Consider the following 19,197-nt stretch of genomic DNA (forward strand, 5'->3'; position numbering starts at 1 on the left):
ATCTGTATAATTACAGCATATGTATTGACACAATACATTTTGCTTCTTTGAGCACGAGACCTATAACATAACCAAGGGCAAGAAACCGAACCACACATCCAACTGATACTAATCCCTGGCTAAACATCACTCATGGAAGTCAAGAGTAAACAATCAGAGTATGTAGGAAAAGCAGCGAGTAAAAGGTTGCAGAGCAGGAAGAACATTAAAGAGCATTTCCATCTAAAAAAAAATTAATTCACAAAATTTACAGGCCTTATCGTATTCATCTAGTGCAGTTTGATAAAGGGTTTTTTTTTAAGACTTTTTTTGGGGACATCACTATTTGGGACGTCGACCGCACTGAGCTCAGCTGTTCTGAGTTGACAGCTCTAAGCTCACTAGTTGGGTGCAGTGCTGTCACCGCTGCAGACATTGATTAAAGCAAACCACAGCCAAGACACAGGAGTTTACCGAAACCAGAAAATCCCTACCACCATTTTCTTTGTCAGGGTATGCACTACTACATCCCCCCGGCGCCAAGCAGCCAGTATTCTGTTGACAGGCTCTCCAGAGCAAATTTCCGTCATTTAAATTCCTTGCAGTCCTGAGGGTTGTTATTAAATTCTTCCTGATTATAATGTGAGCACATTCAATTATATTATTATATTAGGGGATTGCTCATTTTATGTATATGTCACTGTAATTGAAGCTCTGAGTTACATATTAAGGGCTTAGGTTGGAGATGTTGTTTACTTTCTACTGAAGGCCCAACTTCTGATGTGCCCAAACAAAATCTGTGCCCAAATAACATCATTGCATGGTGACCAAATAACAATGCCAAACAGTTGCCTATAAAATTCTACACTATCAATAAAATAGGAAATGTAACTACCGTACATCTTGGGCAGCTGCCGTTCGTTGGGTTTGGGCACCACATGGGCAACTATCAAAAGAAGTGGCACCTTGGTTAGTACCAAGTAAACAAAATGATCCAGCTTATCCTCTCCAAAATTAATCCAGTCAGTGAGGAAGCCCGGAAAGCACGCCACTGCATAAAGGTAAAAGATCCAGCTTCCAGTATATATAAAAAAAAAACATCAAATGTTATTTAATCCATTAAAAAAGTGAAAAAATATACATGCTTTGCAAAAGGTTGAAGTGAATACCCTTGGTTTTTATGGAGGGTATTCACTTCAACCTTTTGCAAAGTTTGTATATTATTTCACTTTTTAATTAATAAACTAAAATTTGATGTTTTTTTTTAAATATACAATGGAAGCTGGATCCCTTACCTTTCTAAAACATATGCACCTTCTTTAGTAGGCTAGAATTGTGCGCCCTGGCCTGGGGCGTATCTATAATGGGTCGCACCCGGTCCCTGGAGCCTAGGGGGGCTTTAAAGGTCCTTTTAAGAAAACTAATACTAGTCCCAAGATAGTTAGGGCCCCAATTAAAGGTTTTGCATGAGGCCACTAGTTTCAAGTTCCACTACTAGCCTTGGCTGTGCATGTTCCAGATTTCGGCTTTCAGCAGAATCATCAGTACTCAGATATTGTGGAAGATTGAATGACTTAGAAAAACTATTATATTCAGTATCGTAACAAAAAGGCTTCCAAGAAAGAACTGACACACAGAATAGCCAAGAGGTCACCCAGTACAGACTAGAGAGGAACTACTATAACAGATAAGTCTTCTACTGCTTACTTATCATAGTCCCACCAAGGTAAGCTAGCACTGCTGTATATTCAACAGTGCACCAGGTTGCACACCCTTGCAGTGTCAGAAAACCCTGTCCCTTCATTCCAGCCAGTTTTTTTTATTGTTCTTTACTCACCCATCCATGGTCTAGGACTGACTCTTCACCGCTGCTCCTGGAGTCTCTTAATGTTTGCAACCACGATGGCATTTGAGTTCAACGTCTCTTCCCAAATTGATGGCAGACAGCTACTTGGCTCAATGATTGTCTGCAGCATTGTCTACACTGTCAGCACTGCAGACAATAATAAACACTGGGAGCAGTGGCAGAAAATCAGTGCTTCACCCAGGGGAAAGGGGTTAAGGCCAAGTCTGCAAACATCAATCCTATGCTGATGTCCATTCCATGGATGAGTTTTATGAAATCTCACCCACTTGCCTGGAACAGTAATCAGCTGCTAAAATAGACTCACTCCATAGTTATTGGGGTGCAAAAACGTGCCCATATAGCGCTTGGGTTAAAATGGCCTTAGAGCTACTGATTGACATTAGCAATTCATCCTCTTCTCAATGATGCCGCTTTCCGCCTTCCTCGGTGATTTCTTGCTCATGTGTTCATTTAGAACGAGCTCTTGAATCAAACGCTCCATATTGTGCGATCAACTAATAGCTCCGCGCTTTGTAAAGAACAATTATGTTGTCCCAATAAATGGAATCAGCAGCTACAAATGTTTTACTTATCTCCCACTCTGACCGAGCAATTAGCCATTTGTAACCGGGATCACAGACACTGATCTGTACGGGTTTCAAGTCTCCAACTCATCATATGTTACAAAAGACTGCCATAGCTGAATATGTTATTTTCTGTGCTGTGTCTTCATAGGCTTCAGTCCGGCTGTGAATAAAACTGTGAATGCCAAACTGAATAATGAGATTCGCCCTCTTTTGGAAGATGGACTCCAGACGGCAAGAGGTAAATCGACCCTGGGCCAGTTATGGCTTCATTGCCCGCCTAGTAATGATATCCTCTGTACATACAGACGTGGGATACACTGTACTGAAATATCTAATGGGAATACTAGCTAAATATATAAAGAAATATGAAAAAGGTATTAGAAAAAAAGAATATGCTTTTTTTTTCAATAACAGTGACCCTTTGTTAGGGTGGACCAGGGCGGTAGTCATGGCTGAGAGCAAACCTTGTATCACACCCTGGCCTCCCCTCATGATACAATAATGTCTATCCCTCTGCATACCAGTGTTCTGGAACTCCGCTCCGTCAGGGTCCACTCTGGGCCGCCGGAGGCTCTTCGTAGAGGGCACCGCACAAAGGGAGACACTGACCAGCTCAACTTTAACAACAACAGTTTTACTTGCTTCTCTATGCAGCATATTCACATTCTTTCCAGCATAAACATCAAGTTTTACAACATGCAACTCTTTTGTCCCTGTCCATCTCTCTCTGTCACTAAGCTCGCTTCCGGGACGGACCGTACCTTTCGATCCCTCAGCGTCCTCTCTGCTCAGCCTTACTCCATATGGGGACTACCTCAGCCTTTTCGCCCCGGTTCTGAGGGTGTTAGCCCACGACATAAGCTGCCACATGATGAGCGACCTGCCTGTACTGCTTAGCCTTTTCTAACGACTGCAGTCCCACTAATACTGCACCGCTAGCACTGTTGCTGTTGCTCCTTCTGATGAGGTCCTGGCCAGGGATACTATATGGCTGGGCCTTATGCTTCTCCAAACGCTGCATGGCACGGTGTTGCCCGGGGCTAGTTAGCCCAAGTGAGCTGCATGGGCGCCCCGGCCCCAGCTGAGATCTATCAGGAAGTCCTTCCTGTCTTATCCACGTGCCCCTCCTAGGTTTAGCTATTACTATATACAGTATCTCTGTGCCCCATCTTGTGGCTGAACTAAGTACTGCACTTTCCCTATAATAAATCAATATTCATGGTGCAGCAGCAGTTAGAATACTCTAAATAAACACACTAGTCGCATATAAATAACATCCACAGTGCTTAACAACAATATGAATACAATCATTATAGTTCACATTTACTTAAAGGGATAGAGGCACACATCACTCTTTGTAACTCCCTTACGTTCCCCCTTCCTTTTAAGATGGCTGTCCCCAACCATAAATTCTTTAATATCTACAAGCAGAGGTAGAAATGCTGGAACCAATATGAGCCAAGTCCATGAGGCTCCAAAGGAAGTTGGCCCCCTTCCTTTGAATACGGTACTGTAGTACTTAGTCCTGCTTTCCAGGAGAAGGGGCGCAATGAGCGCAACAAAAAAAAACAAAAAGAGTCCATGCTCTAAACAGAAATGCCTGGCTCACAGTCCTCCAGGTCAACAATTCCCATTGTCCAGGGCATGTTCCAAATTATTTACATTTTTATTATTATGACCGTCTTTAGTCATACTATCCTCCATCCTTTGAGGGTGATCAGGGCTTCTCTTGCCCATAAGGACGCAGAACAGTCCTTCAGGAAATGTCTCTGTGCAACGAGCACAACAATGTATAGTAGAAAGTTCGTTCATTTTTTTTTAACTTACCACCACTCTACTGGACCCGTCACGCTCCCGTGGATGGGCTGAAGGAGCCTCTGCAGCCACAGAGCCCATGGTCTGCAAAGATGCAGCAGAAGTAGAACCATAGGCAGGGGTGGAAGGAGCATATGGTACTACCGGTTTGCGTCTTGGACTCGGATTCTTTTTCGAGCCATCATCCTTGGTACATAAAGCTACCACCACCGCATATTAGCCCCGGGGGGCAATTTTCCTTGTAAAAAGAGACTCGGTCCCCTTCACGTAGGGGTTTCCCAAATTTTACGGAGGCGGCATTGATATACACCTTGTCATTTGTGTCATCATCCCGTATAAAACCAAATCCCCGGTCAACGTTGGTATCCGTCAGTTGACCGTAAGTGCATCGCTCGCTAAGACACCCTCCCCATACTGCCACTGCTGGGCCCAAATTTCTTTTTCCTGCTGCTTTTTGCCTGCTATCACGTCCGCTATCCAGGCTGACTGCTCAGGTGTAGGAAAAGAGCCCTCCTCGGTGTGGCAAAAATGTGAGATGCCCAGTGCTGATTCCATGCCGGACAGGGGCCTGACCTCTCATCCATGATGGCCACAGGAGAGATCAAGGGGTTTAGTCATGGAGGCAGAAGACTCGGGGATGGTCTGGCTAGGTGAAGTAGAGAGCCATGGTGAGGGAAGCCTTGCGGGATCACAGGCTGCAATGGACTCACCACGGTGGATCTTAGTAGTCTGGGCGCTCCTGTCCCGCATACTATGTATCCCTCCATGGATGCTGTGAGGCCCTCTAGCTGCCAATGATGCAGTTCCGGCCGGATCGTCTCTTGCAGTTCAGGCTCCGTGGGGGCTGTCGCTGAATCTGATCCCCGTCGACACTGCAACGCTGGCTCAGGGTACATAGGTTTCGGCTCTTCAAGTTGTTCCGGTCGTCGAGGACATCTCAGCTCTTTGTCCCGTGGCTCTCGCCGAGGAGACTTGTCGCTCCTGTTCTCCCAAATGGTGTTCCGGCCCCGGCAGCCACTGGGGTCCTTTGGTTTCACTTATGGGTTGCACTCCAGCCGCATCGCTTCTCTGTCGCTCGGGTCGGGCCTGCTCCTCCTCCTGCCACCATTTCCACTCAATGTGACCCACTCCTCTGTACTGTAGTGCGCAAGAGTGATGCATCGCTGCCGATGCCGTTTCCCATAATGGCGTCATGCAGTTGCACCCAAGATTTTCTTCTGGACCTCACCCGTTCCAGGGTGGGGTTGACTCCTACCGCTCCTCCATTTCGTTGCGATCTGCTTTAGGAAGCGTGGGGCTAATGGCTCTTGTTGTACCCTCCGGGGCAGTGACAGGGACGTCTCCTGGCAGTCTTCGTGCCACCTCAGCGCTGTCACACCCACGAAGGATGAAGTCACAGTAGTTGCCCCATCTTATGGCTGAACTAAGTACTGCACTTTCCCTATAATCTATATATATATAATGACGCTGTAAGAATCTGGCTGCACTCGGATGTCACCCGAGTGCAGTCCTATTAGAGCATGTAGATTCAAACAGTGAAAAACGGAGAGTGGACCCACTGGACCGTGATGACGAACCCCTCTCGGACGAGCTGACCAGGTGGACCGCCGCCTATACAGGGAGAGTTAGGGGCAGGCCCGTGAGGGACTATCGCCACGGAAGCTGGAGGGTCGACTGAGATCAGATGGAAACACAGCAGGCACAAAGGAAAAGAGGGAACATAAAGAAACTACTGAGACAAGGGAGAAGATGGGAACGCTACGGAGGCACGGAGGCTGGCAGGACAATATGGAGACACCGAGGCTGACGGGAGCAAGGAAAAGATATAGGAGCCGGGCAGGTACTGCAGAGGAAAAGGAACTGAAGGAACAAGACAGGAACACAGGAAACAGGCAGGCACTGCAGAGGGAGGAGGAGACCCAAAGTCAGAGAGCTAGGAACGCACAGAGACCACAGGTGGCCAGAAGCACTTGTAAACACAAATGAACATCAGGCACAGAGAAGCAGCAGGAAGCAGTTTACATAGCAGCATGGGAGCTACTTCCGGGTTACAGTCCTCCAGGATGACGGAGAGGACAGGAAAGAGCGCCAACAGAGGAATCAGATGTGCGCACGCGCAGAGCTGAATGCGACACGCGCGCGCACCCGGCGAGCTGCAGTGGGGAGAGGCGGCGGCAGCAACGGCATGACATATAATTGTCTAAGGGTTTTTCTGTCTGTCTGTCTGTCCTGGAAATCGCGCGTCTCTGATTTGTCGAGGCCTACAGGCCTCGACAAATCAGCCACGGGCACAGCATGGCGACGGGCACAGTATCGACGTAGATGTCATAATGGTTGCCATGGCGACTATGATGTCATAAAGGTTGCCTCGACCAATCAGCGACGGGCACAGTCTGCCGTGAATTCTGGAATCATCATTGTCCATATACTACGGGGACATGCATATTCTAGAATACCCGATGCGTTAGAATCGGGCCACAATCTAGTAAAACAATATTCATGGTGCAGCAGCAGTTAGAATACTTTAAATAAACACACTAGTCACATACAAATAACATCCTCAGTGCTAAACAACAATATGTATACAATCATTATAGTTCACATTTACTTAAAGGGATAGATGCGCACATCAGTCTTTGTAACCCCCTTACAATTTCATCCATGGGTTGTGTCTCGTATCACAGTTTATCCCCAAAACTGAGGGCATAACTGAGATCCAATACCAGATGGAGGTCATGGAAAAAAATTGCACCGTACATGGAGCAGAATCATACTTGATATACTTACCAACTTATTATCAGTTTTCCATGAAGTCATCTGAGTTTTTTGTTCTCCTTTTTTTCTGGGAGCCTCCTTGACATTTCTGGTGGGTTGGCAAGTCACTACGTGAAGATTATTAAAGTGTTCCAAGTGTAAGGAATTTTACAAAGTAAGGATTAGGCTAGGACCGCATGGCGAAATGTGTCGTGGGACACTGAAATCACAGTGATACATTGCAGCATTGGATGTAATGTTCTTCCATGGTGTCATGTTGTGATCTGCGACATGCTGCGACACAGAGCCACATGATTTCAAATGTGTTCGCTTTTCTGTTTCTTGTAGCAAGTCACACGTTACACAGTTGCCATAGACTTCACGGCACATCACATGTTACATGCAATTTCCCTCCAACTTGGCTGTTTTCCTTCAAGCAAAATCAGAGCTTAACACTGCAGTGCCTTGCGAAAGTATTCGGCTCCCTGGAACTTTTCAACCTTTTCCCACAAATCATGCTTCAAACATAAAGATACCAAATGTAAATGCAACACCCCAGGTAACCGGTTGTTGCAGTGATGTTGCCTTCCTTTCGGGGAGGGTGATGTCACGCTTGGAGGCAAGGGAGATTCTCTCTATCAGGTAAGGCACTCACATTCAACACATATGAATCTAGGCCAGGAGGGGGAGCTCAGGACCCAGATTCAGGGGAGCTTCCTTACACTTTATGTATCTTGGCCTGGAGGAGGAGCCAGTCAGTCTTGGAGAGTTGTAGAGGAATGAGGAGAGTAGAAGAACGTCTGAAGCAGACGTAGGAGCCAAACAGCCATGAGGGAGCTGCTACCCCTGGAAAGAAGGAGAATCTGAAGGAGTTGAATAGTGGAGGAGCTTAGAGGGAAGAAGCACAGAGGAGGAAGAGGCTCAGGAGGGGAACAGCGGAAAGACACCCTAGGAGCCAAAGCGCAGAAATTGGGTACCGGGAGCCTGAGGTCGTGTTGTTTTCCAGAACACACGACAGAACCGGAGGGCATAGGACTGTATGTCAATTGCCCACATCAAGTCTGAGGTGATGCAATAACCTGAGAGCCCGGGTCATGATAGAGACCCTATAAACAGGCTCACACTGCCTACCATACAGACATCTGTCTTAGGACAGGAGAGAGGAGACTTTGCAACCAAGCTTCAAGCTGCAGGGACCTCGCCAACTAAAGTCACGCAAGTAGGAAAGGCTTACGGACCTCACCTGGGAGAGGGATCCCCTATTGCCTCCAAGCCAGCCGGACAACAGCTACCCTGCACTTGGTACTCTGGACTGAGGACAGTTAAACCAGGTAAAGACTGCAAACCTGTGCCCTCATTCTTTGCCATGCCATCCACCACACCATCGGTGCCCTACACTTGGGAAGCCCTGGGAACCCCGCTTCACCTGTGAGAAGCATCACCATCTTGCTGCATACCATCACCCCAGAAAACCCCTTTAAGCAGCATTGGTCTCCATTGACCGAATACCACGGGTGGAGTCACGAACAATAGACTTTATTCACAATACCCCTTAAAAGACCTTTCCCCTTTAATTGGGTGCCCAGGGCCATGGACCGGGTTACAGCCACCATGACATCCCCTTTAAGACCAGACCCGGTACCGAGTACCCCACGGCCCTGGTAGGCGTTCCATAAATTTTTGGTGAAGAACCAACAACAAGTGGAACACAATTGTGAAGTTGAATGAAATTTGTTCGTTATTTTACATTTTTGTGGAAATTCAAAAACTGAAAAGTGGGGCATGCAATATTATTCGGCCCCTTTACTTTCAGTGCAGCAAACTCACTCCAGAAGTTCATTGTGGATCTCTGAATGATCCAGTGTTGTCTTAAATGCCTAATGATGATAAATATAATCCACCTGTGTGTAATCAAGTCTCAATATAAATGCACCTGCTCTGTGATAGTCTCAGGGTTCTGTTTGAAGCACAGAGAGCATTATGAAGACAAGGAACACAACAAGCAGGTCCGTGATACTGTTGTGGAGATTTTTAAAGCCGGATTTGGATACAAAAAGATTTCCAAAACTTTAAACATCCCAAGGAGCACTGTGCAAGTGATCATATTGAAATGGAAAGAGTATCATACCACTGCAAATCAACCAAGACCCGGCCGTCCCTCTAAAATTTAATCTCAAACAAGGAGAAGACTGATCAGAGATGCAGCCAAGAGGCCCATGATCATTCTGGATGAACTGCAGAGATCTACAGCTGAGGTGGGACAGTCTGTCCATAGGACAACAATCAGTATTACACTGTACAAATCAGGCCTTTATGGAAGAGTGGCAAGAAGAAAACCATTTCTCAAAGATATCCATAAAAAGTGTTGTTTAAAGTTTGCAACAAGCCACCTGGGAGACACACCAAACATGTGGAAGAAGGTGCTCTGGTCAGATGAAACCAAAATCGAACTTTTTGGCAACAGTGCCAAACGATATGTTTGGTGTAAAGGCAACACAGCTCATCATCCTGAACACACCATCCCCACTGTCAAACATGGTGGCAGCATCATGGTTTGGGCCTGCTTTTCTTCAGCAGGGACAGTAAAGGTGGATAAAATTGATGGGAAGATGGATAGAGACAAATACAGGACCATTCTTGAAGAAAACCTGTTTGAATCTGCAAAAGACCTGAGACTGGGACAGAGATTTGTCTTCCAACAAGACAATGATCCCAAACATAAAGCAAAGTCTACAATGGAATGGTTCACAAATAAACGTATCCAGGTGTTAGAATGGCCAAGTCAAAGTCCAGACCTCAATCCAATCGAGAATCTGTGGAAAGAGCTGAAAACTGCTGTTCACAAACGATCTCCATCAAACCTCACTGAGCTCGAGCTGTTTGCCAAGGATGAATGGGCAAGAATTTCAGACTATCGGTGTACAAAACTGATAGAGACATACCCCAAGTGACTTGCAGCTGTAATCGCAGCAAAAGGTGGCGCAACAAAGTATTAAGTTAAAAGGGCCGAGTAATATTGCACGCCCCACTTTTCAGTTTTTAATTTTCCAAAAATGTAAAATAACCAATAAATTTCATTCAACTTCACAATTGTGTTCCACTTGTTGATTCTTCACCAAAAATTTACATTTGGTACCTTTATGTTTGAAGCATGATACTGTATGTGGGAAAAGGTTGAAAAGTTCCAGGGAGCCGAATACTTTCACAAGGCACCGTATGTGCCCAATTTGCGGAATCGTTTGTGGATTTTTCCGCACTAGTTTTGCTAAATCCGCAGGTAAAACGCACTGCGTTTTACCTGCAGATTTACTGCAGATTTACCACGGAATTACTGCGGGTTTTGTGCAGATTCCACCTGCGGTTTTACACCTGCGGACTCCTATTGTGGAGCAGGTGTAAACTGCTGCGCAATGCGCACAAAGAATTGACATGCTGCGGAAAATACAAAGTAGCGTTTCTGCGCGGTATTTTCTGCAGCATGGGCACAGCGGATTTGGTTTTCCATAGGTTTACATGGTACTGTACACGGCATGGAAAACAGCTGCGAATCTGCTGCGGCCAATCCGCTGTGGATCCGCAGCAAAATCCGCAACGTGTGTACATAACCTTAAAATAGTTGTGGGACAGCAAGTCGCAGAGAAGTTGCACAGATGCTTTTGGTCTCATAGGTTTTTCACGAACTGCTTTCGCACGACACTTGCTGTGTAGCCCCAGCCTTAAGGAGTGACTGTCGTCTTAATTTTTATTTCACAAATAAATAGTTCAAGTAAGAATAAGAAAATGGTAATATATCATATCAAAGAAATCTACTTCTTTCTCTGCCAGAATCGATCATTCATTATCAAAATTCTCAATCCTGAGGTAAAATCTGTATTCAGTGTAGACAGACTTTCCCATTACTGAGATAGCATTGTATCTGCAGCAACTGCCATCTCCTACAGTGAGGAAAATAAGCATTTGATACACTACCGATTTTGCAAGTTTTCCCACCTACAAAGAATGGAGAGGTCTGTAATTTATATCGTAGGTACACTTCAACTGTGAGGGACAGAATCTAAAAATAAAAAACAGAAAATGACATTGTATGATTTTTGCATAATTAATTAGCATTTTATGCATGAAATAAGTATGAAAGCATGAAAATCGGATGCTGTGCTGTGGCTCCATTTGGCATCCGATTTATTTTTCACAATCATAGCCTTGAATGAATGATTCTCATTCGCTTTTTGGAGGAAAATTGAGCACTCTGAGATTTTTTTTCACCTGCTGATTCAGTCAGTGACAAAAATCGCTTATCTGCTCTGCCCCATTGAGCGACAATGATCTGCCTGCTTTTTTAACGGTTAGCACTCGGACAGAAAATACTATAGTGTGCACAGGCTTGTCCGGCTTTTTTACTAATGTCCTGAGTAATGCAGAGTAAATCAGTCTAGTTGCTATGAAATTGCTCCCTGAACACTTAGGCTATGTGCACACGTTGCGGATTTTGCTGCGGATCCGCAGCAGCTTTCCATGCAGTGTACAGTACCATGTAAACCTATGCAAAACCAAATCCGCTGTGCCCATGCGGCAGAAAATACCACCCAGAAATGTTGAGTTGTATTTTCCGCAGCATGTCAATTCTTTGTGCGGATTCCGCAGCGGTTTCCACCTGCTCCACAATAGGAATCCGCAGGTGTCAAACCGCAGGTGAAATCCGCACAAAAATGCAAGAAATCCGCAGTGCGTTTTACCTTCGGATTTTGCAAAACCGGTGCGGAAAAAAGCGCACACGATTCCGCAATGTGGGCACATAGCCTAATTGTATCAGCGTATCCCAAAAAATATACAAAACATCTAGTTTTAATCTAAAAGAGATTATTAAAGGATCGAAGGAACATGTAATTTTGCTAAAAATTTAATTTGTATGTAAAACCAGATGACGGTTTGTATGTAATATTACATTATGTTACCTGTGAGAAGAATAGGAACAGTCAGTATGAAGAACATGACTGGATTGTTAGAAACATCAGGTTCTCTATGACACTGGTCTCAGTAATTGCCTTCTTACTTTATATGCCACTTTGTAGCTTGAGTGCCCATTTGTCATACCTATGCACATCTGCCGTTACTCTACATACTGAATGGTGCTGATGGTGTGCTATGTGGTGAAAAACCTCAATGCCAAATGTATTTTTCCCCCTGGTAATTGGCCATGCAGTGCACTAGTGCACAAATTAAAATGTTTAATAAGAATCAGCTGTAAAGTGGTATAGTTCTTGTTCTCTTGAATCCCACTCAGATCTGGTAATGGCAACTAACACAGTGGTGGATGTCAATGTGACGCTGATGAACCTGCAAAGAAAAGAAATGGATCTGATGGCTGCGCTCATTAGCCACATAGATGCTCTACTAATAATCTTAAAAGACACTAACTGTGAAAATTGCGAAGATGCTGCCAGCCTTGTAGAAAATATACAGCTTGATCCAAACCACAGCCAGGTGAGAAACTCTTTCTGATCAGTGGGAACATGCGATGTAATGAAAAGTAAGAAATAAAAATAAAGAAATAATCACCAAGAGATAGAAAATAGATAAATAGAATTGAGCAAAAGGATTCCAAGGTCCAGCAGCCATGTTTGCAGTCTGAAGCCGCTGGTCCAGAGCCTTGAAAATCTTCTCCTGTCCCCCAGCATCCCTGGTGCCTCTTCTGATCAGCATGCCCAGGCCAGCGCAACGTCATATATGCGTCATGCGACAACAATGACATTGTGCTGGCTCTACTGATCAGAAGAGGCGCCAGGGATTGTGTCAGGTAGGAGGAGAATCACAGGGCTCTGATCCTGCGACACAGACTTTCAACATGGCCAAAGGACCAGGTTGCTATAGATGGCTAGATAGACATCTTACTTACATGTTTTGTTTTATATTTTAGGTTCCTTCTATTGATGAATTTGTGGCTAAATTATCCAATGTGAGAAAAATCAACCTATCTGGGATTTTTCAGAAGGTAAACAGTCCACATTTTGGTATATTACATTATTTTGCTAAAATATTAGAGATGGGAATTTTTTAAGAGATACTGTTGGAAATTGCAGTTTTCCTATTATTTTGACTCCTCAGATACAGTAGTTGTTTTATTAAAGAAACATTCATCAGGTCTTACTGTAAGACATCTGGCTGCTGTAGAAGCCTTCTGTCATGATCCAGGCCAGGGTTTGTTTTTTGTTATTCTCTCCCCGATCTGGTCATGCGGGGGTTAACCTTCTCTGCCTTGTTTTGGGTTCTGTGTGGCTATTTCAGTCTGCCGTGGCCTGCAGACCAATGTAAGTGATAGTTCATGCTCCCAGGCTAGTTCATGACCCCTTGATACCGTGTTTTGTCCTCTGCCCATTTACTATGTTCCTGTGACTTCCCTTTCCTGCCACCCCGCTTGTCTTAGTGTTTGCTCCCTGTTCTTGGACCTTTTGATATGTGACCCGGCTTGTCTTCTGACCTGTTTTACTGTCTCTCATCTCAGTTATATCTGTTTCCGTCTGGCTTTGACTTCTGGCTTGTATTTGACCACATGCATTGCTTTGACCTCTGATACTTCTTTCCTGACTGTTTCTGATTCGGCTTGTCTGACCACTCTTTCGTCACCAGATGGCACTTGTGCTGCTGCTCAGTGATGTTACGCTGCGTGTGCAACCTCTCTTCCCTCACTAGCATCCCCTGGTGGAGGTTGCGCTATACTGCCCTGCAGCAGCATTACACCTTCTCCCTCTGCCATGTCTACAGTGTGACACAAAGGTTATGAAGCACCATGCCCAGATTACGGCACACCCCTTCAGTTGTATTATTTCCTGACTTCTCTACAGGATTTCTACAAAGTACTTTTTAGGAAACGTGCAAAAAAAGCCCTCAAAGCTACAAACACAGGGATAAGTATTCCTCCTGTTTTTGATCAATACAGAGTTTCCATTGAATGTTCCAGGCCCTCCAGAGTGAGAGGCCCATTGTGAAGCTAGTCACTGATCACCAACAAGCTATGCAGCTGGGTAGTCAAGAGGTCCAGGGTCAGATACCAAAAGGGCTTGTCATAAACAACAGGGGTAATGCAAAAGCATAATTAGACCACAGTCCAATGTCAGAATTTCGGACATGGATGGTCAAACACAAGGTCCAAAGTCAGGCAACAGACATCAGATACAAGAGAACAGAGCATGTGCACATCATTTAAGCTACTCTACAACTGCCACTAATTGGAGGCAGAGAACCAGCTAAATAGCCAGGTAAACACTCAAATAGCATAAGTATGGAGAAAGGCCTGGCATACCCAGGCCCTGATTGAACAGTTGAACAGTCACTCAACAAACTTGCAGCTCAGCACGCCCCAGCATCCGATTGATTGACTGATCAGTTTGTCATCAAACTGACAGCTCAGCATGGCCCTGTCCTAAATTGGATGGCTGAACTGGCACTCACTGCCTCCAGACACACCGATAGGTGGAATTGTGACTTTATTAAAGGGGATGTTTGGTTACAGCATAGGACAGGTCATCAATATGAAACCGGAGGGGATCCAACATCCGGCACCCCCATCTATTAACTCTTATTTGCTCTGGATATATTTTGAAAGGAGCTGGAAAGTGCAGCTCCATCCAATGTGTAGCAGCTGCTGCCAGGTACTGCAGAACAGATCCCATTCAGAAGAGCAAATAGTTGATCGGTGGGTGTTGGACCCTTACCGATCTCATCTTGATGCACTATATACCGTATGTCCTCAATCTGCTGTGCCTAGACAACTCCTTCAATTCTTTAATAGGATATTTTAAAATTAGTTAAAAAAAAACAGATTACCCATGGTTTGGCTTTAAGGAAATTAGCACTTCTACATGAAAAATACAAAAGTACCTTTCTTAATTATGTTTACCTTGATGTATACTTTGTTTTCATCTTTTTTTAAACTGGCTTTATTTATCCTTACACTTAATCTTTGGTTGAGTGGCAAGATTTCTCATGTGTGAAAGGCTTAAACTAAGCCGTAATCACTGGCTAAGCTGCTGATATCTACATTAGCCAAGAAATGTTCTCACATTTCTATCCGAATTTAATCAAATAATATTGGGTAAAGCTAACGGATCCAGGTCCATAACAGATAAAGATTTCTTGAAAATATGTTTTATCATTTTTATGTTTCTTTTTATCTTTGTGTTGGCTTCTCATGACATTGCTCATCTACTGTTTTTCTTTGGCTGTCTTACTGCTGTTCTGCCTTCTTTGCTTGTGTCAACCCCTACTTTCATCTTCCTCGTAAGTCCTGACTGCTTCCATCCACCCTCCTCCTCACTGACTTTGAGTCATTAGTTCCCATTCTCTTATACTCGCAGGCACTTCAGTCACTCAGCGCTATGCCAGAACTCGTCAACCAACAGACTTCCAAAAGTATTAGTGGTGAGTTCTAAACCCAAAAGGAGAGGGGATCTCACATTTTTTTGTAAGGTAAAGTATCATAAAATCTTCTTCTCCAATTTTATGTTTTGTTTAATTCCAGATATCACATTTGCTTTGAATAAAATAGAGCAAGAAATTATATCCTATGCAGGCAAAATCCCTATTCTTGGATATATTGATCCTATAGATAAAGCAGTACTTAACTTTGAACAAAAGACCAACACCTATGGCCAAGAAGTAGAACGCTATGAATACTACCGGTAAATATCTATACATTTTATAAACATGAAAGGATAAGTTAATCTAAATGAAAGAGGCAAGACATACACTAATAATATGACAGGTCAATATTAATAATAGAAAGGCCATTGGTTATGGTGTAGTCAATTTCTATTGAAATTACTTGGTGAATGAAAAGACAGTGGAGGAACATCCAAAGCCAAATTTCTTAAGGGAATCAGCAGGATTTCATTGTCTCAAACTATTCGTTTGCATATAGGTCTTTGCTAATTATGCAAATTGTCTCTTCAGAGAGGAAGAGAGCTAGAACTCTAGTGCCACCTATTGAAAGGTAGCAATCTCATAAGTCAATGTTGACCCTATAATGAGCCTTGTCACATGACTTAGGATAATAGCCAAACCAAAATCTCAATGTTTGGCTATTATCCTAAGTCATGTGACAAGGCTCGTTAAATGGTCAACATTGACTTGTAGGATTGCTACCTACCAATAGGTGGCACTAGAGTTCTAGCTCTCTTCCTCCCTGAAGAGACAATTTGCATAATTAGCATACTACCCAGAGGAGCTTGCGGCTTTAAGTCTCCTCATCTCGGCATGCTTAGCATGTCGATCTCCACAAGGAGAAACGATACTTCTTGGATAGCATGTAGGTCTTTCAAAGACGAGCCAAGCAATATCTTTACATGGCCAGTCTGTTCCTGCGTTACTGAGAAATCAGCTATTGAATTGATATGTAAATAAGGCTGAAGAGCTATTTGTAGATCTAAAGCCTCTGTCAATCCACCTTAATTCCCCTCACAGTGCCGCCTCCTGCTGCTGCTTTACTGATAGCCTCTATGCTGTGTAACTTCAATGGCGCTGGACAGGAAATAGAGCTGGAATGACGGCTGTTTCAGATCTACCATAATCATTTGCATATCACTTCAAATGCCGATTTCTTAGTAACGGAAGAACGGACTAGCCATGTAAAGATATTGCTGGACCTGTCTTTGAAAGACCTACATGCACATATACATACTTTGGGGTGTGAAATTCTGCTGACAGATTCTCTTTAATGAATATTATCTAATATCATAAGTTTTAAATAACTTACTGACCACCAGTAACAATAAATATATACTGTAGCTGACCCAATCTCTGCATATTGCTACTCTAAACCTTTACTGCCCAACAGCCAAAGGAAAGAACTTTTAGTAGAAAAACGTATCTCCAAAACCTCTAGATGAACCAAGGAAAGACAAGATGACTACAATCCCATGTGGACCTCTCCTTAATGTCCAGGATATGATGATTCCAATGAGAAGGGACTGTACCCTTATATTAACTTCTCCATATATTCCTAGAGTTAGGGAGGGTGGGAATGGTTTCACATATTGGACCTAATTGATATGTCCTAAAAGTATGTTTTGAGTTTGTTCCAGGTTCCCTCAACTTGCATAACACAAAAGCATGATAACTGGTCCATTGGTCTCCTATGAAGATTGGCCAAACGTTTCTCTAACTAGCCTGCTCCCATGAATAATACTAATTATCACATAGGATTGGGTATTGTAAGCCCATAGCTATGAGGGTAGATCACTTTGTTAGTGTTATATCCATAGCAGGTGCAGAGGCTGTAATAACACTAAGCTAGGTTCACACTGCGTTGTGTGAACCATTTTAACGGACTACATTACACCGCGGCATAATGCAGTGTAACCTAACACCGCCATTACTTGCAATGGCGAACGCATCGCTAGTGCACACCCACATGAATGGCACAAATCTGGCATAAAGATATTTTTCTCTAATATACGGTACATGATTTTGTTTTTGAAAAGTTTCCCAACCTCCATCTGTCTATCCTAATATTCTACATTTCCACCATTTCTGAATCCACAGGTGGGTTGTCGGAGTTGTTCTGTGCTGTGTTCTTCTCCTGATAGCTGTCTCTACTGTGCTGGGGTTAATGTTTGGACTTTGGGGCCTCTACCTATTGCGGGATCCTCTGAACAGCAGACGTCGGAGAAGGGATGCAGTTGGATTCCTCTTAATGTAAGTCATTTAGGATTGAACTTAAAGGGGACCTTCACCAGGTCAAAAGTGGCCAGTTTTTGTTTCTATTTTATTCCAGCTGCAGCCCTGATTTTTTTATTTTGGAAGATACACCATTTAGCTCCAGAGATATCAGCTTTTTTATTTTGTGCTAATTTATATGGTCTTTACCAATAGGGGCGTTGCTCACAGGGTAATAATGCAGAGCAGTCTAAAGACACACCCCAGAGGATCCTGTAAGCTCTTTGTGAAGATCATAACATTTTGTACAAAATAAAAAGGTCCATATAGCTCTGCAACCATATGGTAGATTTTTTTTTAAAAAATGAGAATTTAGTAGAACAGCGTGAAACAAATAACTGGTCATTGTCCATGTATCCCTAAGTCAGTAGATTAGTGCTATCATAGGAGACAAGAGACTCACCTCCAGGTGTGGTTCATCACTGCTCTGAGTCGGGAGACTTCAGCACAAGGCAAAACAGGCAGGTTGCCTGCCATTACGTGCAGAGCCTCATAGAGAAAAATAAAGTCCCTCATAACACCTTTACATGTCAGCTACGCATAGATAAATGTTAATGCATTCTTATTTTGCAGTGAAGTGTATCTCTCCCTTCTGTTCTCCTGGTTGGTCATCCTTTTTGTGTTCATCACCTTCCTTATTGGAGGAAATGTACAGACTCTTGTGTGTAATCACTGGGAAAATGGGGATATTTATAGGGTAAGTAAATTAAATTATTAACTAATACCATGAGCATGTAATAATTACTAAACTATGTGCCCCATGTGTAATTATTTTCAGTTTCTGGATGACCCACATAATCTACCTCAGAACATTAACTTGAAAAGACAACTTGGGCTCAGAGAAAATTCTAATTTCACTGACTTGTATAAGTGAGTATCAAGAACAAGTTTTTCCACATGGGGTTGTGAATTTTTAGCACAAGTAGTGTTGGTGAGAATCAATTTGCAGAACCCCATCCATCAGGCTCATCAGTAATCTGTGGATGCTGGATGGGAGCCCTGAAAATCGGCTTACTCTTGGCATTCGCAATTCAAGGCATTAATTTGATTAGCCAGCCTAGTCCAACGTCATGTGCATTAGGTCGCACATAATCAAGACAACAGCAGTGAATGCTGAAAGGTAAGAGATTTTCAGGGCACCCATCCAGCATCCACTGATTACTGACAAGCCCAATGGACGGGTCCTGCAAGTTCATTTGCACCAACTCTAAACACAACTTTGCCATATCTCCATATGCTTTGGAGTATCTCTAGATGCCGAGCTGATTATAAAGGGTCCCATTGGACAGAACAGCAAAAATTGACTACAATTTATTGAAATCAGATCATCAGTGGCCGATTCACCAGAATTCTACAGCAAAACACCTTAATAAGTAGCAATATTTTTGCACCACTCTGAAGTTTCACAAAATTATTACGAACTTTGGAGTTTTCACATCAGTCTCAGCCAGTTACATGGGTGAGATGGGGTGTGGCTAGAGCATGGGTGAGATGGGGGCCTGGCTG

At 43.7% G+C, this 19,197-nt stretch overlaps 1 protein-coding gene across 2 annotated transcripts in view; it reads left to right on the plus strand.

Annotated features, from left to right (window-relative positions):
* The window catches only part of PROM2 (prominin 2), a 119,089-nt gene that overhangs the window by 59,897 nt on the left and 39,995 nt on the right, over positions 1-19,197 (plus strand). For both annotated transcript variants that reach the window (XM_069766597.1, XM_069766596.1), the window contains exons 6-13: positions 2,561-2,650; positions 12,263-12,462; positions 12,896-12,970; positions 15,333-15,396; positions 15,497-15,656; positions 17,518-17,670; positions 18,265-18,388; positions 18,470-18,561. In XM_069766597.1, the coding sequence (XP_069622698.1) occupies positions 2,561-2,650; positions 12,263-12,462; positions 12,896-12,970; positions 15,333-15,396; positions 15,497-15,656; positions 17,518-17,670; positions 18,265-18,388; positions 18,470-18,561 (958 nt within the window). The remainder of the gene's footprint in view (positions 1-2,560; positions 2,651-12,262; positions 12,463-12,895; positions 12,971-15,332; positions 15,397-15,496; positions 15,657-17,517; positions 17,671-18,264; positions 18,389-18,469; positions 18,562-19,197) is intronic.

The sequence above is a fragment of the Ranitomeya imitator genome, chromosome 4, assembly GCF_032444005.1.
Source record: "Ranitomeya imitator isolate aRanImi1 chromosome 4, aRanImi1.pri, whole genome shotgun sequence".
Lineage (NCBI taxonomy): Eukaryota > Metazoa > Chordata > Amphibia > Anura > Dendrobatidae > Ranitomeya > Ranitomeya imitator.